This window comes from Paroedura picta, chromosome 3 (assembly GCF_049243985.1).
Source record: "Paroedura picta isolate Pp20150507F chromosome 3, Ppicta_v3.0, whole genome shotgun sequence".
In the NCBI taxonomy this organism is placed as follows: Eukaryota; Metazoa; Chordata; class Lepidosauria; order Squamata; family Gekkonidae; genus Paroedura; species Paroedura picta.
In genome coordinates, this window is record NC_135371.1 from 137,922,388 (window position 1) to 137,946,331 (window position 23,944).

Genomic DNA, 23,944 nt, shown 5'->3' on the forward strand with positions numbered 1-23,944 from the left:
TGGCCCCTTCCAACTCTTTGATTCTGTGATTCTATGATTTTTGGTGTGAAGGTATTAAGTTGTTCAGCAGTCCCTCTGATGATGACAGGCATGCTGTACCCTTTAATTGCCACCTCAGGCATTCCAAGCAGCACTGCCTACAAAGGCCTAGGAAGGCATTTAAAAGGTATGGTGCATTTGCTATTATCAGATGCCACTCCCTGCTTCTGCCTGAAAAAGCCGGGGAGGCATTTAAAGGACATGCCAAGTGGGAATTAGAGAGAATGGGGGCAGGGTGGATTTGTCTACCCTGCCCTTGTGCTTTCCTATTCCTGCTGACAACCACTTCGACTCTCCCCATGGTGGTTTTCTTCCCCTCCCCACCTTCTGAGGTGCTGCCTGAGAAAGCGGGAGGGGAGACATTTAAACTGGCCAAATCATGGCCGAATTGCCAAATTGCAATTTGGCCGGCGCTGATTTGGCCAATTTAAATGGCAGGGATAGGTGCTTTGACTCAGATAGGTCTGAAAAGTTCCATGAATCAGCATTGATTCAGGTAGTCTTTTGCTTGTCTAAACCAAATTGTCCATCCCCAGTTAAAGATGTCAAGAGCTGGGAGCTGTACTACTTCCCCCTCAGCATAATATCCCAGCCATGGGATCTCTGTTTTAGCTGAATTTAACTTCAACTGATTCCACTTGAGCCAGCCCACTATGGGCTCCAGACATTTAGCCAAGGAATCTGGGGTGTCGACAGGTGGTTATCAACAGAAATAGCTGGGTGTCATCAGTGTACTGATGGCAACCCAGTCTGAAACTCTGGACCGACTTAGCAGAGGGCACATATAGATATTAACAAACACCTGGGAGAGAATAGCTGCCTGCGAGACTCCATGTACTAGGGTATGCTGGGTGTGGTTCTCTCCTCTAACTCCACTTTCTGTCCCTGACCTTGGAGAAAAGACTGCAGTAATTTTAGAACTGTGCCTTTAATCCCCACATCAGCAAACCATTGAGCCAATAGTCCATAGTTGACAGTTTCAAATATTGCTGTCAAGTATAACTGGAACAGCAGCACCAACCCACCCAGATCTATCTGCCTCCAGAGATTATTTGTGAAAGTGTCCCCATGGCCTGGTTGGGACCTGGACTGGAATGGATAAAGAAGCAATAGGAGTGAGGTTAAAAAAAAAACTTAAAAGAAAAACATCAAACAATGCCTGCAGATTGCAGTAGGAGAATATTTAAAACATGCAGCTTTTGATTATACAGGGTCAGGATGCATAAAGACAAAGCTGCGCAATTCAGAGAAATCTGAAGTGTTGGTGACTCAGTCATAGAAATAAGCCAGGAAGACCATCTGAGCTATGAAAACATCTTATGCAATAAAGGTAGATGTGAAGGCCAGGCAGAAGTACTGTTGATGAAAAACCTTTTGTTTCAAAAGTGATTAAAATGGTCTTACAGTCTGTGTTGCAGTATCTAGAACTTTCTAAAAGGTTTATATATATATATATATATATATATATATATATATATATATATATATATATATATATATATATATATATATATATATATATATATATATATATATATATTTAGTGCCTCTTGTGGCACAGAGTGGTAAGGCAGCAGACATGCCCTGCCCATGAGGCTGGGAGTTGAATCCCAGCAAGGTTGACTCAGCCTTCCATCTTTCCTAGGTTGGTAAAATGAGTACCCAGCTTGCTAGGGGGTAAACGGTAAGGACTTGGGAAGGCTTGCTAGGGGGTAAACTAAAATAAGGCAAGGCCTTATTGAGTCTGCCATGAAAATGCTGGAGGGCGTCACCCCAAGGGTCAGACATGACCCGGTGCTTGCACAGGGGATACCTTTACCTTTATATGTATTTATTATTTTATCAAGAAATGTTTACAAAGATTTCATATAACAGTCCCAGCAATCCTGAGATTCTTCTGGTAATCTTCTGTTAATTAAATTAGCTTTGCTATTATCACAAGTTCTCTGAACTTTCTTGTCCAAGAGTCTATGTGTGGAGTTTTCTGCTGCTTCCACCTTGATGCAATCTGGATGGGGGGGGGGGGTGCATGGAAGAAAAACTCTTTAATCTGTTTTGGTAAGTTAATAGGGAAGACACTTAAAAACATATTTTTTGGATACAAAAGAAATATAAATCCAAAAATACTCTGTAACTTGCCGTGTACTTTTAACCATAACTTTCTTATAGATTTACAAAACCATCACATGTGAAAAAAGGACCCAGTAGTATCATGACATCTCCAACACATACCTGCTCAGCTTCTGACTCCAATTGTAACAGCTACTTATATATTCGGCCCATAAGGTGTGGCTTATTTTGTACAATTTCCTTCTCAAACTTGATCTCTTCTCTAATTGTACCCCTACCTCTCTTATGTCTTCTTTTAGCTTTGAAGCTATTTGCATGTGGGTGAGACCCATTATGCACAGCAGCAGGCTACTGGCATTTTCTTGTGGTGGGCCAGCACTCCCTGCGACTTCTCGTGTACTGACAGAAAGATTTCCCGCACTGGACAGGGTCCGTCCCAGATTCCAGCACGTATGCACGCAAGCTGGGGCGGAAAGGTTCTGCTGCATTTCTTCACAGCAGCAGGGGGGGCGGGGAAGGGAGGGTTACTTACACGAGGGCGGGATTGCGTGACAATGCAATGCTACCTTTGTGGAAGGTAAAAAAACACCCTGTTCAACTCTGTGGCACCGTGAAGCTGAACGGGGCATTTTCTGTCCTTGTTTGTCCTAGCTCTTCCATGTGTTCAGAGGCCTGGCCCAGCATGGCCACCGATGGCAACCATGGTAAAAAAGGGAACGCTAAAAAATCAGCGTTCCCTTGTTGTGGGGCATCAGAGGCCCTAAAGCGAGCCAGGGTCAGGAGGGAGCTGGCCCGGCATCGATGTCGTGCACAAGCAAGAATTTGCCTCTTTGCCATGTGAGTGCCAGCACGGCCTTTCCCTGTGCATAATCAGTCTGAACTAATCTATTATTTTACCTTCACTTTTCACTTGATGCTAGTCTTTTAGTTGGCCATCTGTATTAATCAAATCTTGAACTCATAATAAATCAGTTCTTTTTTGTTGTGGTCTGTCTAGGTATGCTTCTGTCAAAGATTTCAAAGCTGAAATCTCTGGACTAATCCTTGGTTTGTATTTCTCCCAAAGCTTCAATAGGTAATTTCTCCATGGATGAAAATCTGATTTTTTACTTCTAGGCCATAAGCTGTTATCCACACCAATCCTTCTTTCAGGGTAATATAGCTTGAGAAATTTGGTAGGCCTAGTCCTCCTCTTATCGTCATGCACCACTTTAAAAGCTAACCTGGGCCTCTTATTCTTATTAACTTGCTGTTGCCAGTACATCTGGTCTTTGTCTTTCAGGTGTATTGGAATTGTTTGAAACCCTTTTATCTTGGCAACATGTTCATCTTAACTCTTGCCATTCTTGCAGACCAGGATAAAATTAATTTAGACCATCTCTGTAAGTCCTTTTGGATCTTCTTCCATTATTCTGAAATAGACTTTTTAAAAGTATCTAGAGCATTGAGCTTATATTCATAGGAAAGTTAGTAATGAATGAGGAATGAGTCTTCTGCTAGTGGCTGTTGAAACTGTGTGAATCTAGATATATAATGCTGACTGAACCCAGAGACTTAGTACAGTTATTTTTTTTTTAAACCAAAAACCTGCAGTTAAGTCAGCTGGCAGTGACAGAAACAATCTATGACTTTAAGATGAGCAAGTTCAATTCAAATGATCCAAATCTTGACACTAATGATCAGAAGAAGGGAAATGTGTAACTAATTGTTCTGGGTTTTTCACTTTAAGACAGCGGTTCTCAACCACCCTAATGCTGCGACCCCTACAGCAGTTACAGCAACGGCGCATATGTGGGTGGCTTGCATGCACCACTGCCGCTCCTGCTTGCCACGGTACTCACCGTGGCACTGGCCTCCTCCATGGCTTCCATGAGCTCCAAGGCAGCAGTGAGGCCAGCGCCATGCGGCTACCGCCAGAGACCTCCAGGAAAGGGCCAAACGACCCCTTGAGGGGTCACAACCCCCACATTGAGAACCACTGTTTTTCACATGTGATGGTTTTGTAAATCTAAATAAATAAATAAATAAATAAATAAATAAATAAATAAATAAATAAATAAATAAATAAATAAATAAATAAATAAATAAATAAATAAATAAATAAATAAATAGACTTCCCAATACTTCCTATACTTACTACCTCCTGCTATCTGTGGCTGATGGAAATGTAACAAAGACCTCTTATGCACAGTAGCATCTACCCCGCACTGCTGCCGTGCCGTTGGGGTGGCGCACGATGCCCCACCATTCCCCATGTATGCATGGGGGTGGGGCATGATGGGCTGCCCCGGGGTAGTGTGCAAGCACACTTTACACTGTGGCCAGGAGGGTCGGATCGCTGCTGGCCGAAGTAAGCTGAAGTGGCGGAGGTGGGGAGGGGCCGTGGCGAGTGGGGGGGCAGGCCCCCTCCACATGCACTGGTGAGGTCAGGGGTAGCCCCTGCCAGCTCCGCGGCTGCACAGAGCCTGCAGGGGCGTGCGGTGGTCCTACAGGGACATTGGAGCTCGGGGCTGAGCGGGCCAAAAGATCTGGTGCTTGCGGGGTAGATCGAGATAGAGTGTTTGTCTGTCTGGAGCAGCAGAAAAGAGCAAGAGCAGCATGGTGGGACAAGAGGCAGAACTGAACTGAGAAACCCTGGGGGGGAACAATTTATATACAATCATGAACGATGGATCTTCACGCCATTGGTCTATTTTGGTTTAATGTCTGTGAAAGAACACTTGCATAATGTTATGGTTGGGGGTCAATACAACATGAGGAACTGTATTAAAGGGTCACGGCATTAGGAAGGTTGAGAACCACTATGCTAGAGGGAGGCAGAGGAGCCAACAGGTGGGGAATTCCCAGAGGCACGGGGTTTTTTTTAGCGTTAAGCTATTTCCATGGCCTAACACTGCTATTTTTTCTTTGCGGAATGGCCCTCACTAATGTAGTTAGTTTGTTTCTTCCACAGGTTTTGGCAACAGCTTTGTTCTGATTGCCATTCATAAAACATGATAATCTCCAAGAAATATAACTCACTGATTCTTCTGATTCATATTGCTTGCATACAAACTTTTTTTCCTAGTGAAGGCTTATCAGCCCCTCAAAATATGTCCCAGAAAGTGTAACCGTTGTAGTTTAAGAGGTGAAAACCCACCAGATTTCAGCCAAATAGGTAGTGAAATAAGTTTTTCCTCATGTTTGTTCACTGCTTTGGCTTATAAACCTGGAACAGGTAATTTTACACAGAAATTTCTACTTTTTGAGATCTGGCCCATGTCGAGACCAGCCGCTTGTCAATAAAATTGAGTTAAATCTCCACATGTCCTTTGGACTAGTATATTTCAAATTGATAACTGCTGTAACAAGGGCATGAACTGTATTGTTATTGGCATTCTATTGATCCAATATAAGTAACTGACCCAGAGAGCTGTGATCAGAATAATTCCCTGTATTTCCAATATACATATAATCTAATTTATATTTTAGCATTTTGTGGTCTAAGACTAGGTTTTAAAGCTAGGTTTCAAAGCCAAGCACACCCAGCGCCCCAGGGAGACAGCGAGTGCACTCTGCGGGCCCGAGGAAGCCCTCCCCAGCCCCCTCCCCCCCACGCAGGCCGCATCTTACCAGCTTGTGGCTGACTCTCCTTGTGGGGGGGAGGCACTTCGCGCCTCTTGACTGGCTAGGACCTGTGGGTGAGGACCCACTTCACACCTTCCGATTGGTCCCTCACCTGGACCCGCCCTGCCCACTCTCCGCCCCCAAGGCCCTTAACGAAATATGATACCGCTCAAAGAGCAGTTACAGATGTTATATATAATTTTATATTATGAGCAAATCTATGTTTTTAGCTTTGTATTATACTTTGTAACTGAGTAATTGCTAATTCTGACTTTGCTGATATATGATGGTAATAAAGATCTGTCTATTTGATACAATGTAAAGCCTCCAATGTAGAGCCTCTTGTGGCGCAGAGTGGTAAGGCAGCAGTCATGCAGTCTGAAAGCTTTGCCCATGAGGCTGGGAGTTCGATCCCAGCAGACGGCTCAGGGTTGACTCAGCCTTCCATCCTTCCGAGGTCGGTAAAATAAGTACCCAGCTTGCTGGGGGGTAAACGGTAATGACTGGGGAAGGCACTGGCAAACCACCCCGTATTGAGTCTGCCATGAAAACGCTAGAGGGCGTCACCCCAAGGGTCAGACATGACTCGGTGCTTGCACAGGGGATACCTTTACCTTTACCTTTTTAAAGCCTCCTTTGATATAAGAATCCGGTCTAGTCTTGAAAAGGTACTATGAACTGAGGAATATAAGGAATGAGAGTTATCAGAAAGACATCATTTAGCCTATTGTTCAAATAGCCCATGCATATCAAGATTATAAACTTTCCATCGTGTGGGAGTACATACCTTCTTCAGATTTTGTCCAAGCCCTTATATTTACTAAATAACATTGAAGATATTTTGTGTAGATTAACATTTATGACCCCCCCTAATATTTTCATAGAGGAGGAAAATTCTACCAGTTTCCTAAAATGTTATGAGCAAATTCTAATTGCCCCTCATTTGGATAACTAGTTGAGAATTTCCATGTATAACTTCTACAGAAATATATCTGCCATTAGATTCTCTTAATATACTATTGGGTTTTAAATCAATCTTTGAATGAATTCATATCATGACACACACCCGGGCTTTAGAAGACCCTGGTGCCACAAATTTATTACCTGATTGTAATTGTTGAGCATAAGCACCAATTCTAGTCCTTTTTATAGGGTGAGCTAAGCCTATAACATGCAAGAATGTAACAAATAAATTAATCATAGAATCATAGATTTGGAAGGCGCCATACAGGCCATCTAAACCATCCCTCTGCTCAGTGCAGGATCAGCCTAAAGCATCCAGGATAAGTATTTGTCTAGCCGCTGTCTGAAGACTGTCATTGAGCAGGAGCTCATTACCTCCTTAAGCAGTCAATTCTACTGCTGAACTACTCTGCCTTATTTTATTTTTATTTTTCCCTCTGATATCTAGCCAATATCATTCTACACATATTTTAAACACATTACTGTGGGTTCTGTCCTCTGCTGCCAAGAAGAACCTTTCCCTGTCCTCCTCTAAGTGATAACCTTTCAAATCATGTCAGCAATCATGTCCCCTCTTAACCTCCTCCCCTGCATTCCCCAGTCTCTTAGCCCTTCCTCATAGGGCTTGGTCCCCAGGCCCCATATCATTCTTGTCATTCTCCTCTGTACCTTCTCAATTTTCTTCACATCCATTAGGCCTCCAGAACTGCACACAGTACTCCAAGTGGGGTCTGAGCAGCGTGATATATAGTGGGGCTATGACATTTTGTGATTTTGATGTGATGCTTCTGTTGATACAGCCCAAGACTGCATTTGCCATTTTTACCACCACATCACACAGTCTGCTCATATTTAGCATACAGTCCCCAAGATCACGTTCACACGCATGGCTACCCCGAAGTGCAGTATGCATACCCCATGCAGTATGCGTGCTTTTCATTTTTGTGATCTAGATGTAGAACTCTACACTTGACCATATTGAATTGCATTTTGTCCTCATTTGCCCACTTTTCCAGCATGTTCAGATCTTGTTGAACTCTCTCTGTCTTCTGGGGTGTTTGCTACTCCTCCCAATGTGGTGTCATTTGCAAATTTAGTGAGGAGTCCTACTCCATCATCCAGATCATTGATTAAAATGTTGAAAAATACCAGACCGAGTACTGAGCGCTGTGTTACCCCACTGCCCAACTCCACTCCAGTCAGATAAAATACCATTGACAGCCACTCTTTGAGTGTGGTTTTCTAGCTAGTTCCCTATTGACCAATCATCTGAAATCCCAGGCTGCAGTCCTCCAGTTTACCCATCAGAACTTCATGGGGAACCTTGTTAGAAGCCTTACTGAAATCTAGGTAAACAGCATCCACTGAAATTCCATGATTTAATAACCCCATCACTCAGTCAAAGAAGGAAACCAGCTTGGTCTGGCAGGATCTCTTTGTGCTGACTTTCCCAGATCAACAAATTGTCCTTCAGATGATTGCAGATTGCTCCTTTTAAAATCTGCTCCATTATGTTCCCTGCAATTGAGGTCAGATTAACTATCCTGTAGGTTCACTGGTCATCTCTCCTCCTTTTTTTGAAGACTGGGATAACATTCACTCTCCTCCAATCTTCTGGCACCTATCCAGTCCTCCAAGAAGTCCTAAAGATGATGGACAAGGGTTCCACAAGCTCACACAGTTGGGTGCTCAACACATTCAGTTGCCTCCCAAGATCTTCATAGTCAGCCTTAATACATGCAATTGTGTTGATAGCCATATTGTTCATTCCCATGTAGACATTTGGGTAGGGATACATAGGTTTTATCAATTTTAGCATTCTGTCCCCTGGTAAGCAACACACCTTAATTGGTCCCCTGGTAAGCAACACACCTCTCGACCTAGGGGGTCAAACCCAGCCACATAACCTTTCCATGCCCCTCAGCAGAGAGTCATGATGACCAACACTTTCCTTTTCCTTCAAATGCCATTTCCTCCTGTCCCCATGTCCTCTTCACTCTGTCTTTGAATTTTAGGTTCTTCCTCTACCCTCAATGCTGCTTCAGTCTCCCAAGCAAGGGCTTTAAATCTGTCCTTGAGCTCTAATGGTACTGAGTGCTGTCTCACTGGATGCTCGTATTACAGCAGTGAAAGGAAGCTCCATAGGGAAGTCAATACTCCCATTCTCCTTTGGACTGCTCTGCTTCTCCATATGCATATTTGCACTGTGCCAATCAATAAAATAGTAAATGTAACAACAAATGTAACTACAAACCCTACCACCTATTCTTCTTCCACCTTTTTTTGAAACAATAAGGCCAAGATATCAAAATAAAATGTGCATACAGATGACACTGGTCCTCCCAAAGATAAGATATGAGATTTATACCAATTAATGTTTTGTCCTGATGTCTCTTCAAATTCACTGGTAGGGTTCTTCAATTGTGGTAAAGATAATTAGTACATTGACTACTTGAGAAAAAGCATACTTGATTTGTATGGAACAACATAGGAAAGACATATATTACAAGTGCTAGTGCAGTGATTTTTTTCATCACTATCTAAATACCGCCCGCCGCGCCGCGGGCTCCACGGACTAAATAATTCGCTAAGGGGTTCTGGGGCGGGATCTGTCCATGATGAGGAAGGGTCCAGATTGGACCCTTCCTCTGGACAGACAATCGGAGGGACCAATCGGATTGGTCCCTCTGATTCCCAGTCTGTAAATAATATTGGCCTGTAGTTAGAGCAGAACTGTGTAGAATTGTAATGGATGTTTAATACATCAACTTTTGCAGAACATCAGACTCTTGTGCATCTCCTATAATCAAACCCACGAGGGGTACCAATTCATTGTGGAGGGCATTATACCATGTCACGGTGCCCGTCTGGCCCTGGAGCCTTAATACTTTTTCTACTTGTGATTGTTGATGCATGTCTTTCCTATGTTGTTCCATACAAATCAAGTAGGCTTTTTCTCAGACTCTGTTATAGAAGCTGCTAGAGGAGCTGCCAGAGTTACCTGATTTTGCTTGTTTAAAGCTGATGGGTGTATCTTGCTCAGAAACTTTGAAATAGCCTCTGCAAAAGGCAGATGGCCTGTAGAATAGAAGGCTGAGTAAAGCTTTCTGAATAAAACATTAACTGAGTTTGGAGTGACATGAACCAAGCAGACAGTATTTCTGAAAACTCTACTTGTATCCTCCTGTCTGGTAGCATCAGTGTTTCTCTGCAAATCGCATGACTGCTGTTCCCAATACCAATCATACCACTGTGCATCATTACCACATTCAGCTACCCTGTCTAGAGAAGATATAATTTGTACATCCTTTGCACCAAGCAGGCAACTCACTGCTGGTGAAAGCACCTGCCACAGGATGCTTCAACTCAGGTTTATATTTATTTCCATACATTCTTACGATGTTAGAACATGTAGAAGATAATTCAGAAACTTCACTGCCTTTTAGGCTGTGCAATATCATGGAAAATTGTTGTTATGGATAGATTTCAAAAACATGGAGCATTTTTAATGGTGCCATTATTTAACCTAAGCTGCATGTATGAATGTTAAGTCCATTTGCCAGGAAGACATAAGAAAGGGATACAAAAAGATTTTGCTGTTGCTGAATCCTTTTCACCTTGAATTAACACATACATGGAATGTGTGTAAGCATATCTATGAGAAAGAAACTATATTCTTTCTTCTCAGATTTATATGAGAAATGGTATAAGTAAATCCTCCCCCCTACTCTCTCTATATAATTTATAGATTTCTCAAACTTTCTTTCCATTTCTTCATTAAACAGATATTTTAAATCTAAGGAGTTCATTTGTAGCATTTTATGAAGTAAGAATTGAATAAACTTTTGCAATGGCTTGGTTGTAGTAACTATAACATACTTATTCACAGAGCACTGTACTTACTAAAAGATATTAATGCCCGGGGATCTCTGCTTAGTGTGTTGGGCATGCACTGTGGTTTACTGATGACTCTACCCATTCTGTACTCAACAGCACAGCCCATTCTTTGCTGAGCAGCTAACGGCATTCCAGGTGTGGCTGACAATGGGAGTAGAAAACCGCAACCCACCAGAACAGCTTCCCATTGTGTTGCAGGTGAGTCACTTTGACAGCTGATCAGATTTCTAACATGGCTGAGATTTGTGAAATGTGGACAGCAGCAAACTTGTTGTGTGTGAGTATTACAGGCATATCTTTGTCCAACTGCTTTGCTCTGTAGCAGATGGCGTTTGAGTAAATAAATTATGTGGACCTTGTTCAAGACTAATTGCAGCTGACTGTTTGCTAGGCCTTTGCTGATAAAGACACATTGCTTACAAACATATTCCTTTCCCCACAGATAAACATACACTGAGGTTGGAGCTATTAGCCAGTACTATAGAATTTAACTCTTTCTCTTGTCTGTTCTCTCATCAATGCTCTTACCCACAGCAGTTATCTTAATTTGTCATTGGGTAGGGACATACTCTGCCTCTGTGTTTCTGTATGCAAATGAACACAGAGCCATTGGGCCTTACCTGTAGCTTTTCCATTTACTGTTTCACAACCCCAACCCCTAGTTGTTATATTGTTTCAGATCTCCATGCTCAGCTTACTAAATGAGCCAGCAGCCAAGCGGTTCTCCATTCCTTTTGCCCTTGTTTGAGTCCAACGGATGCTTCCTTAAATTAATCTCTGTTATCCTCCTTTCTCTCTGCACCTTGCATATCTCATCAGGCTTTCTACCTGACTGTTCTTTCTAAACTCCACCAGCATACAGGTGAAAACTTGGACAGACTCAGACAGTAATGGGGCAGTGGAATCTCCCTAGGCATTATCCCGATGGGGCTCGAGGATGTTCTGGCTCCGGCGGGGCGGTGTGGTGTGCGGAGGGAGGCACTGGCAGCTGGGGTGGGCGGCGGCGGCGGCGACTTGAGCTTCGGTGACGGTGGTGGGTGGCGGTGCGGGCCGCTGCCGGCAGCGTAGGCCGCTCCCGGCTGCGCGGGCCTCTCCCGAGCGAGGCGTGTTGTGCCGGCAGGTTGGGAGGAGCGTTGGAAATGGGAGGGGGAGGGTTCGTGAGGTGCTTGGCCCCTCCGAGTTTTTATCCCGGACAGGTCCTGCCCTAACTCCTCCCCAACACCCCTTACTCTTTTATTTAATCCGCTCCTGTGGAGCGGATTAAAGATGTCCTGATCCTCAATAAAATATTGTCAGGGAAATGAGCAAAAATTATTTTTGTTGAGAGTTGAGAGTTGAGATCAACCCATCTTTGCATCCGAAGACACGTTTCTCATTGAGATTGGCTATTCAGTCTCCGGAGCTGTCTCTGGGCCAGATGTATTATATCCAATGGTACTAAAAGAACTTGCAGATGTAATTTCTGAACCTCTGTTCATTATTGTTGACAATTCTTGGATCATGGGTGAAGTGCAGTAGATTGGAGGAGGACAAAGGTTGTTCCCATCTTCAAGAAGGGTAAATAGGAGGATCCGGATAACTACCAGCTTGATGTCTATAGCTGGTAACATTTTAGAACAAATCATTTAGAACAAATCATTAAGAAGCTAGAGCACATGGCTGTGATTACTAAGGGTCCACATGGCTTTCTCAAGAACAAGTCATGTCAGACCAACCTTATCTCTTTTTTGAGAAAGTTACTACGTTGCTGGATCAGGGGAAATCTATGGATATAGTTTATCTCGATTTCAATAGAGCTTTTGAGAAGGTTCCGCATGATATTCTTGTTGACCAGTTGGTAAAATGCAGTATGGATCCTAATACTGTTAGGTGGATCGATAACTGGTTGACAGACCACACCCAAAGTACACTTGTCAATGGTTCAATTAATTTTAATTGTGAAAAATGTAAAGTTCTGCATCTAGGTAGGAAAAATCAAATGCATCATTATAGGATGGAAGATCTGTCTTGGCAGTAGTATGTGTGAAAAAGATTTAAGGGTCTTAGTAGACCATACACTGAACATGAGTCAGCAGTGCAACTCTGACTAAAAAGATTAATGGAAGTATAGTGTCCAGGTTGCACAAGGTGATGGTACTGCTTTACTCTGCTCTGATTAGATCTCAGAATACTGTGTTCAGTTTTGAAGAAGGATATAGTCAAACTGGAGCACGTCCAGAGAAGGACAATGAAAATGGTGAGGGATTTGGAGACCAAGTCATATGAGGAAGGTTGGGGGTGTTTGATCTGTTTAGCCTGGAGAGAAGATAACTAGGAAGTAATATAATAGCCATCCTCAAGTACTTGAAGGACTGTCACATAGAAGATGGAGCAGAGTTGTTTTCTGTTGCCCCACAGGGTTGGACTAGAACCAGTGGGATGAAATCAATTTTTAAAAAATGTTGGCTAAACATCTGGAAGATGTTCCTGACAGTTAGAGTGGTTCAGCAGTGGAACAGGCTTCCTTGGGAGGTGGTAGGTTCTCCTTCTTTGGAAGTTTTTGAGCAGAAGCTAGATAGCCAACTCACAGAAATCCTGATTCTTTGAATTTAGGTATTTTGTAAGTGGCTAAGCAGAAGTAATTGTGTTGGTGCTTGGCTCTTGTGGCCCTTTCATGCATGCCCGAGAAAATGTGAATAACCACTTCATGGTTGGGAGACAAATTTCCTCATGCCAGACTGGCCAGGGATTCTTGGAGGGGGGAGGGTTTTTTTTGGGGGTGTCATCTGGCTATGGAATTGGGGTCACTGTGTGTGGGCAGGTAATTGTGAATTTCCTGCATTCTGTAGGGGGTTGTTCTAGATTACCTGGAGGTCCCTTCCAGCTCTCTTTCTTTGATTTGTTGATCCAGGGAAGTTAATATAACAAAGGAAGGAACACTCATGGTAGAAGTGAAACAAAGAGAAATACTGTGTGGCAGTAAATGCTGATACCAATAAACATCAAAAAATTCATATCAGTTTCTTCCTTCAATGAAAATATTTAATTGATAGCAGAATTTGCTTGAAAAAAAGAACTGAAAATGTTTTGGTTTACCTTCAGTTCAATATCAAAGTAAATCTATTAACAAACAATTGCAGAATTAACTTATACAAAAGAGGAAATTTTACATAAAGATAAGGATAAGCAAAAAATCTCTATTCAATTTTGACTGTTTATTATGAAAATATGATTGAAAATATCTACCAAATTATACAACAGATGAAAACATCTACTGGATTATTTCTGTAACATGAAAATTGTTACATGGTAATGAAAATGCATAGAGAAATCTTTAGTAGAGTAAAAACTCCCCCAAAACATTATAAACACCCCTAAAACAATTGCATGTTACAGTCAAACACTAAAATGGTGGTTGGCAAAGAACCTACAGTGAGTTTCTAAAGAGTAAAGTGAAAAATAATATAGCCTATAAGGACACATAAAGTGTTCACCATCATCAAAGTTAATAATAATAATTAAAGTATTTAAATTTTTTTCTCCAATAGCTTCTGTTGAAATGTAGGATTTAAAGGTAAAATCTAACCTCCTGGGTCATCTAGTCCAATTCCTGCAAAATGCAGGAAACTCCCAACTACCTGCTGAATTCCACCTAGATGATCCCCCTAAAAAAAAAAAAAAAATCCCTAGCCAATCTGGCCTGGAAGAAATTCACCGCCTAACCCCCAAGTGGTCACTGGCATTTCCCTGGGCATTGAAGGAAAGGGCCACAAGAGCCAAGCACCGGCAAAGTCCCTTCTGCCCACCCACTCTAAATTCACAGAATCAACATTTCTGTCAGATGGGTATTTAGCCTCTGCTTAAAAACTTCAAAAGAAGAGAACTGCCTAAGGAGGTGGTGAACTCCCCCGCATTGGCAGTCTTCAAGCAGTGGCTGGCCAGACACTCCTTACCTTTTTTAGCAGAGCTGTCTGTACAGACAGGATAACTCCTGCCAGTCGACATCTGTGGTGGACGGATACTTATCTTGGATGCTTTAGGCTGATTCTGCATTAAGCATGGGATTGGACAAAATGGCCTGTATTGTCCCTTCTAACTCTATGATTCTATAACTCACCACCTCCCAAGGAAGCGTATTCCACTGAGGAACTGTTCTGTCAGGAATTTCTTCCAGATGTCCCTAAGATCCAGCCAGTCTATCCCATTTGAATTTATACAATATACTTAGGTTCAGCACTGAAGTCGTAGCTTGGCAGGTTGGTGAAGAACCTGCCAATTATATGGCTACTTGAGGATGCCTGAGACTAATCAGACTATTGATAGAATTATCTTCCACATCATTCTGAAATTCCCCAGGAGCCAACAGGAATCCATGTGGATCCAGTCTCTGAGAGTAGACTATCTTAATGGGTCCCATCATTGCAAAGGTTTTAATTTTTTTAAAGTCTAAAGTGCACAAGCTACTGGTAGTATGATAATATACACATTTCCTCCATTCCTGAATTGTGCTGATTCGGCCAGCTGTTAAGAAAGCAAATCAAGGATGTGGCCTGCTATATGTATATGGACTAAAATAGTATTTGACAGTGCTATGGTTGTCATAGTAGCTATGAAGGTAAGTCATCCCAGTTACATGGATGCTGAAATCCACAGGGACATAAAGTTACTTCAAATCCAGGTCCAAAATTACCTGCCAGAGCTCAGGTATGGAGACAATAGTGGTGGGTGCTACACTAACAAAATGCACAGCCTGTGTTGTATCCCAGTTGTCAGGTGCATACCCTAAGACTTGGAGCTGAAAGTTGTGTCTATACTGATAGCCTGCTTAGAACCTGGAGGACAAAGTTTTGAGAGCTAATTCCACCAGCTTCATCCACCCAGGTCAATTTGCTCTTACAATTAAATCATGGTTCACAGATACCTTCCCAGAGACTATCCTGGTAATCACCTGCTGCACTTCTAGATTGGATGACTGCTTGACATAACTACCTGTATTTAGTATTTATTTAAAAATTCAGGTCCTGTTGGCTGAAATAAGAGCTAGAATGACATACAAGTATAATTTTGCTGAATGTCCTCCCCTTTATACAGCTAATCTCCATCCCACTGTCAGATTTTTCTTATACTACCACTTATGACACTAAATTACTTGTCCTAACACCCAGACACTTGTCAGTTGTACTGTACTCAACTTGTCTAGTTCAGCATTGCCTCCTCTGATTAGTAACAACTCTGCAAGGTCTCAGGCAGAGAATGGTCTTTTCTGTTTTTTGAGATTCTTCAACTGGAGGTGTCAGCCAGGTATAAAGTGTGTGGTTTAATTCTAAGCCAAAGGGTAGTCTATAGTCTCTGTGATAAATATGTATCACCTAATTTGTATTAAATGGATAGTTCTTTAAGTTGTACATTTTTATCAGAAGAACCTAGTGTGACCAGGAAATAGAATGATGCCTCAGGCATCATATCCAGTGATTATATGACAAATTAATCCAGGGTCAGACGCCAGCACTCAGCAAGCAAGAATGCAAAGTCATAACAGCTTTCTGCTAAGTTTCTCTTAAAAGGTAGCGCTGGCTGGTGATTTCTCTCCTTCAATTTTTATTACTATTTCAAGTCAAACAAAAGTATACAAAGTAAATATGTGAAATGGGTAATTTACATACAAAAGAAATATATATGCAATCAACATCTCAAAAAAGTAATACAATCTTAGCCTAGAAAAAATTGATATATCAGTTATTACCTTTTATATTTAATATATCTCCTAAATAGCTGTAATCTATCCTGCAAAGAATCTACATTTTCCCTATTTCCCTGTGCTTTCAAAAATAGCACTTTCTTCATTATTGCAATATCATATACCCTGGAGAATCACACATCTATGCTAGGAATCTAAGTGGTTTTCCAATAGTATGTTATAATTCTTGCAAAAAGCTCTCCTAACTTTCTACAAGATAGATTCAGGTGAGTAATTGCATTAGTTTGAAGCACTTGGACACAGATTTGAATTCAGTGGCACCTTTAAGACTAACAAAGTTTAATTCTGGGTATAAGGTTTGGTGTGCATGCATACTTCTTCAGATACATTGTTTCCAAATTTATGAAGAAATGTACATTTGCAGGAAACCTTATATCCAGAATTAAACTTTGTTGGTCTTGGAGGACTCAAACTTAGTTGCATTAATTATCTACAAATCCACACACACAAAAATCTCACACCCTTTTTGTTTTGTTTTTTGCCATCATGCCACAGTTAGTTTATGGCAACCTTGTGGGTTTTCAAAGCAAGAGACATTCAGAGTGGTTTGCTATTGCTTGGTATTCTTTGGTGTTCTCCCATGCAAATACTGACAAGGGTTGACACTGCTTAGTTTCCAGGAACTGATGAGATTAGCCTAATGCACGTACAAAAATTCACCTTTCCTCCAGGAATAGATAGCACAAGAAGTCACTTCTCATCAAGGGCCTGAAAAATCCGCACAATTTGCCAAACTCAAATCTGATGAAACAATGTGAGCTTGATTCCCTTACTGCATGCTCACCTCTGCACTACTTTTTGCACTGGAAGAGTCACTTCTCTCCATGAACTGGTTAGAAGCTAGTAGGCACCTTAATACTTCTGCAAAAGTAATTATTAGAGCACCCTTCTGGTGTAAAGCCACTTAATAGACTAAATGCCAGATAAGAAATCTGCCTGTTCTCATTTGTCAGATATAAATGGATGATCTGAAACCCCCTCCCCCAAAATGATCGCCCAGACATCCTACAAAATTAACTCTCACCAAGATTGATGATATTGTCAGGTGTGATATAAGATAGTGGATCTAAATGGGAATGAGAGTCATTTAAGAGAGGAAAATGAATGCCCTTTGATAGGTTAAAAGATACAGTCTGTTCTCTTAGCAGGAAAAGCTTGTGCCTATCTCCAGCCAACGGTAATGTCTGGGGAAGGCACTGGCAAACCACCTCGTATTGAGTCTGCCATGAAAACGCTAGAGGGCGCCACCCCAAGGGTCAGTAATGACCCGGTGCTTGCACAGAGGATACCTTTACCTTTACCTCCAGCCAAGAAAAAAGTTTTTAAGGATTCTCAAGCCCTGAACTGGATAACCCAGGCTAGCCTGATCTTGTCAGATCTTGGATGCTAAGAAGGGTCAATCCTGGTTAGTATTTGGATGTGAGACCACCATGCAGTCCAGGGTCCCTACACAGAGGCAGGCAATGGCAAACCACCTCCAGATATCTTGCTTTAAAACCATATGAGGTCATCATAAATCAACTGTGATTCAATGGCAAAAATACTCCTAAACCAGGCATAGTGCCAGGAATTTATGCCAGGTTCTACCGAAAGTAAAACAATCCGTTTGTAAATAGCCTTTTATTGATTTTTTAAAAACTTTACTCCCTTGAAAATCTCTGCTCTTTTGGGAAAGACGTGACAGAAGCAGATTGTTAAGGTACATACAAGATACCACTTCACAGAGGCAAAATATTATCCACTTTGCAATATGCCCTAACAGTAGATTTTCAATTTTGGGTGAAGATTTTCCTGTATCTGTATCTGGTACTGTTTAATAGGATTAGTAGTGGTCCCCGGTGATCTCAACATCTAATTGCAGGTGCAAAGAAAGCAAGCCCATTTATCCACTGAGCCAGTAAAGAGGAAATCGGGCAGAGGGAGCTGCGGGACTCCTCACTGTCCTCCTTCAAGCCATTTCCTTTGGTGACTTCGACTGCTCCTCTGCCACCCTTGTTGCCTCATGCCTCTGCTGTTGGTCCTTGGTCTCCTTGGCATCTCTGGGTGTTGTGGCAAGTCAGGAAGCTACCCTTCTAGCATCAGGTTGTGCTTCTGCAGTCCTCCCTTGATGGCACCCTAGTGTGATCAGGAGACCTCTCTCTCCCCAGGATACAACACAGCTAATGAGGAATGTTTACACAAATGAGGAATGTTTAGTAAGTTAACCAGTTTGAGTTACTATTAAGCCTTTGGTCTTTGCCTCTGGCAGTTTGGTCCAGTTGCTAAGCATTTTGCACTTTAGTAAACTAAATCTTCTTGTGGAAGATTATGACAGGAAGATACATCTCTGACTAAAATAGCTCCCCTCCCCCCAATTATATCTGGTTCATTACTCTTCCCTGTGTTGACTCTGTGCTTCAAACATGAAATAAAATTCATGCAAGGTAACTCGTGGAAGTCTCTTCTTTTCTTCTGGTTAGACTAGTAAAAAGGCAGGGGACAGAGTTTCTGGATTAAGGATCTGTTTCGTGTTCTTCTCAGATAAGGTCTTATATGGTTAGTTGTTCCACATAAGGGCTCACTTTCAATAAAACACGACTCAAGGTGTCTAACATGCCACAGCATACAGGTGTGCTCCAGTCATATGATGGGTTGACGTTTCCATGCGTTATCTTGCATGAATTTTATTTCATGTTTAAAACAAAGGGCCAGCACAGGCTCTTGTTTTTCTTGCTCTCTGCACTGTGTTTTCCAGAACTGCTTCCTCTATGCCTTCTTCTCTCATACTGTAATCCTAAAGAGCATTACATCCTTCTAAGTTCACTGTAGCTTAGAATTGTACTTTGGATAGCACTGTCAGTTTTGTAACATTGAACATAGGAAACAGGAATTTCGGGTTTCTAGACCCCAAGAACATTTTGTAATTATTTGGAAATAAATATTTCTAAGAAATTATATACTATCTAGATAACTCTTTCAACCTATCCTTAATAAGTGAGGTTTACAAACTTACTGCATCAAAAATGGATGGAAATGGGGCTTTTTCTCACAGTTTGGCACAGTCCTTGGCTTATTGTAGTAGTTCTGGTTGCCCTTGTAAGGCAGGATTTCAAAAACTAGTGATTCAAACAAATTGGATGGCTGTAAAGCATGGAGTAGTGACTTAGAGTAGCAGGCTGTAATCTGGAGAACTGTTTGATCCCCCACTCCTCCACATGAAGTCTCCTGAGTGACCTTGGGCCAGTCAGTTCTCTCAGAACTCTTACAACCTGACCTACCTCATGAGGTGCATGTTGTGAGGAGGGGAAGAGAAAGCAATTATAAGACTCCTTATGATAAAGAAAAGCACAGTAGAAAAACTTACTCTTCTGTTTGCATCATGCCTTATTTACGGTGTTTATTTTTATTTCAGTATTTATACCCATCTTCTCCCTAACAAGAATCCAAAACATCTTTCAATAACATTTATCGTCCATTTTATCTTTATCACAGCATTCCTATGAAGCCAGTTAAGCTGAAAGACTGTGATTGGCCCAAGGTCACCCAGCAAGCTCGTGGGCATCAGGTGCTAGAGGGTGCCATGACAGGGACTCCTGAATTAACCCCTCATTGCTTCCTTCTTCGCTGCACCATGGCACTTCTTAAACATTTATTTGTCATTCTTCAAACTTCTCCTCTCATTCCTGTCTTGGTGTTCTGGAAAGAATGGTATTGCTTCTGATCTGCACAATATCTAGCACATTAATGTTAAATAAATGCTAAATAATAATGGAATTTTCAACATCATTCCATTTTGTCTCATTACACAATGTTTGTTCTTGAGATATCAATGGCTATCACCTGTCAAAGTATGTTGTAGTCTGATATCCTAACATGTAACCAGCAAGTATCTAAATCAACCCCTTTTAAGATCAGAGTCCATGCTTTAGACTAGACTGTTGAGCTGTACTAGTAAGAGATCCATTTGCTTCTTAATGCACTTCTTATTTTTATATATATATTTCTGGGCCTGACAGAGTAGTTCCTCAGTGGAACAGGCTTCCTCAGGAGGAAGTGGGTTCTCCTTTGGAAGTTTTTAAGCAGAGGCTAGATGTAGGCATGAATGTAGGCAGATTGGGAGTGGGTGGGCAGAAGGGATTGTGTCGGTGCTTGACTCTTGTTGCCCAAATGTCAATTGCCACTTTCAGGTCAGGAGGTAAATTTCTGTCAGGCCAGGCTAGCCAGGGATTCTGTGGGTTTTGGGGGGTGGGGGTGGGGAGGGGGCATCATCTGGGCGTGAAATTGGAGTCACTGTGGGTGGGCAGGTAGTTGTGAGTTTCCTGCATTCTGCAGGGAGATGATCCAGGAGGTATCTTCCAACTGTATGATTCTAAGAGAGTCATAATTTCAGGAGAAGGGATGAAAGGCAGAAGGGAAAGTAATAAAGAGTAAGAACATTATTGCAAAATAAAATAGAGGGACACTCCAGTTGGTCAGAATGGAAATGCAATTGATTTAAAACCAGAGATCACATATTGTAAGGCAAAATTTTCATTTATTAAAAATGGTTAGAAAAGAGACGGGGCACAGCCTGGTAATATTTCATACCTAGCTAAATGTGATCTTATAGAATCTATAATATAGATCATAAGCAGGCTCATGGGATTTGTTGTCCATGGACATCTGGAAAGCCAGTTTGGCCAGCCCTGTCATAGAGCTACCAGTTCATTAACATAGTTGGACATGGCTTTAATAAGTTTGTATTAAATGACTAATGTGTGACATCTTCATTCTTTTCATTCTAATCTCTTAGCATTCATTTGTCAAGGAAAGCATAAACTGATTATGCTTCCAAGTATTTCTTCCTGTTCTTTATATTTTTGGATTGTAGCTTTAATCATCACCTTAATCTCTCCTGTTTTCCCCGTCCCCTCCCCAGGCCATCTTACTACCTGCCTTTTCAGAGGTGTCATCTAAACCGATACTAAACTAAGCTGAAAAACGCACGGTAATGGAAACGGTTCCCTTCTAGTAAGCGATGACCCTTCATTCAAAATATGCACAGCCCACAATATTGCCATCCTGGGGAGGACACAGCAAAAATGAAAATAGACTGACCAGTTAGTGATCCCTGGCCCTAAAGAAGCAAGTCTGGCCACAACCAGGGACCTAACGTTCTCTGTTCTGGCCCCTACTTGGTGGAATGAGCTCCCAGAGGAATTGGCACAGTTCTGCAGGGCCTGTAAAACAGAGCTCTTTTGACAAGCTTCTGATTGGTAACATCTACAGCCCCCTCCCCCCCCCCCCCATCATCTTTAAACCGCTCCTGTGGAGCAGTATAAATAAAACAGTAAGGGCAAACTGGGAGGAGAAAGGGGCGGGCTGAGTCCGTGATAAAAACTCGGAGGGGCCAATCAGGAGCCGTGAGTGTCATTCTGGGGCCAAGTGGCCAATAGGGAGCAAAGTGCAGCGTGGCTCCCCATTGGCTACTTGGCCAGTCCTCGGCTGTACGCTCCGGCGAGTCGGCCGTCTTCACCTTTGCACTCCGGGACTGGTAAGTCGTCGGCGGGAAAGGAGCTCCTTTCCCACCGCCGAGCCAGGGACCTTGCCTGGCTCGGGGGGGGTTGGCGGCGAAGGAGACCCAGGAGTTCTTTTGCCGCCGCCAAGGCGGCCACCTTCCCCATGGAGTGGGGGGGGTGGCTGCACGGCCGCGGCCGGCCGCAGCCTTCTGCCGGGCCCTGGAACAGCCCATTTTTATAAATGTGTTTTTCTACTAGTAACATCATAATACCCCTGGAGACCTGCCCAAGGAGAACATCTAGGGGAGAGTTACAGTCAATTTAACCAGAAAGCTGCTTAATTTTGATGGTTTTAAATGTTTTAAAAACTGTTTCAGAGTTAAATGATTAAATCTAAGATTAATTTTTTGCAACAGCAGTATACAAATTTAATTAAGTAATTAAATAATTAATAATTCTGTATTGATTTTGCCCATAAGACAGTGACTGCGACTTTATGTGATTAATGTGTGCCAGCATTACAGTGCTGCTGTTACTTGCTAGGTTTATATTCTCTCTGCCTTTTAATTTTTTGATAGCACCAAGTGGACACCCGCATATTGGGGGCAGCACCAAATAGTGGGGATGGAGGTGGATGGCCCACTACCAGTGGGTGGCATTTTGAGGTAGCCAGCTGCTGACTGGGCAATTGCCTATGTTCAGACTACAATATTGTTCTTCCCTCTCTGGGAGCCTTTCTTCAGCCTTCCCTATTCACTCATGGAAGATGACCCAAGTTAGAAAGACAGCTGGCCTGACTTGAATTGTTGAGATATTGGTTAAAAAGTGGTTTTGCTCAGCAATAGCAAATATAGGTATAAACAAGGAGTCTGTTGTTTTGAGGCCCAGAGCCCAGATCTTTTATTTAGTTACTGGCCTTGGACAAGCTGTTTCTATCCACTTTCGTCTGTGCATGCAACCAGCCAAATGCTATTGCAAGTCAGTGAACAGCAAGTGCCCAGGATATGTGTTGTCTTCTCCCATGGTTTGTGTCATGTTCCCCATCACTAATATGGGTAAATGTTTTAAGAAAATGTTCTACATGCTCAAGTCTTTCATTATATATTGCCTACCATGTGATTTTAACTGTAGTCCATAGTTCGGCTCACATTTTTGAAGTAACTGTTCTGGAGAAAAAATCTTCCTGCTTTCTGATTGTGGAACAATTGTAGTCCTCAAACCTCTGAACTATGCTTGATCATAGTCATTCTCCATTTCCCATTCTTGTAATATGGACTCTATAGTTCGTCTTTGCTGTAATACCTGTTTTTCCCCCTATACTTTTTGCAGGTGCTTTTGAGCCAGGTGCATCGGCTGCGAGCGCTTGATTTGCTGGGCCGGTTTTTGGACCTTGGTCCATGGGCTGTTAGCTTGGTAAGTCTATATAACTATCTCTTTGGAGAAGGGAAACTTTTCTCTGTATAATCATCATGTGGAAAGAGTATCCCACAATTTTATAGCAGTGATTGCTCTCTATCAGTACTCAGGTGACCTTTTTTATATGTAGTGCACATTAGGTGAAGTCTAGAGTCCCTACCCATGCTTGATGTCTCCTATTCTGCCCACAGCTAAATATGCTATAATAAGAAAGGTGATGTGAATGTTCAGGTATCTTCTTAAGGCATGTTAGATTTATTGAACAACATGTTTGAGTAAAATGAGAATAAGAAACTAGATTAACTACAAGCTGTTATGAATTTTACCCAGGCTTCTGGCATAGTCCATAAGAACATGAGTCATGTTTAGAATTATTTGAGAGCTTGAACTAGTCTGTTTGCATGTGACCAGCTAAATGCTACTGCAAGCCAGGTATGAGAAGTGTTCCCCTAACTGAGGATCAAATTCAAAATGAGGAGAAACAAAGAATGGAACATATCATTTAAAAATTATTGCAAGTTTCTAGTGAAAAGCTTAATTGAGGGAATGTTTGCAACTTGTGAGAACTAGAGGTCACAGCAGAGCCTCATAAATGTACTAAGTGAAAATTGATATTAGTAAGCTGTGATTTTTGGCAGGCTAAATATGTTTGAATGTACCAGGTAACATCCAGATGTAGAAGTCTAAAAATCTAGCACCATCAATATGATAGCTAGTCACATCATGATATTGAAGAATA

At 42.0% G+C, this 23,944-nt stretch overlaps 1 protein-coding gene across 5 annotated transcripts in view; it reads left to right on the forward strand.

Moving 5' to 3' along the window:
- The window catches only part of RPTOR (regulatory associated protein of MTOR complex 1), a 520,373-nt gene that overhangs the window by 334,592 nt on the left and 161,837 nt on the right, over window positions 1–23,944 (forward strand). For all 5 annotated transcript variants that reach the window (XM_077328221.1, XM_077328217.1, XM_077328219.1 and 2 more), the window contains 2 exons: window positions 10,672–10,773; window positions 23,119–23,202. In XM_077328221.1, the coding sequence (XP_077184336.1) occupies window positions 10,672–10,773; window positions 23,119–23,202 (186 nt within the window). The remainder of the gene's footprint in view (window positions 1–10,671; window positions 10,774–23,118; window positions 23,203–23,944) is intronic.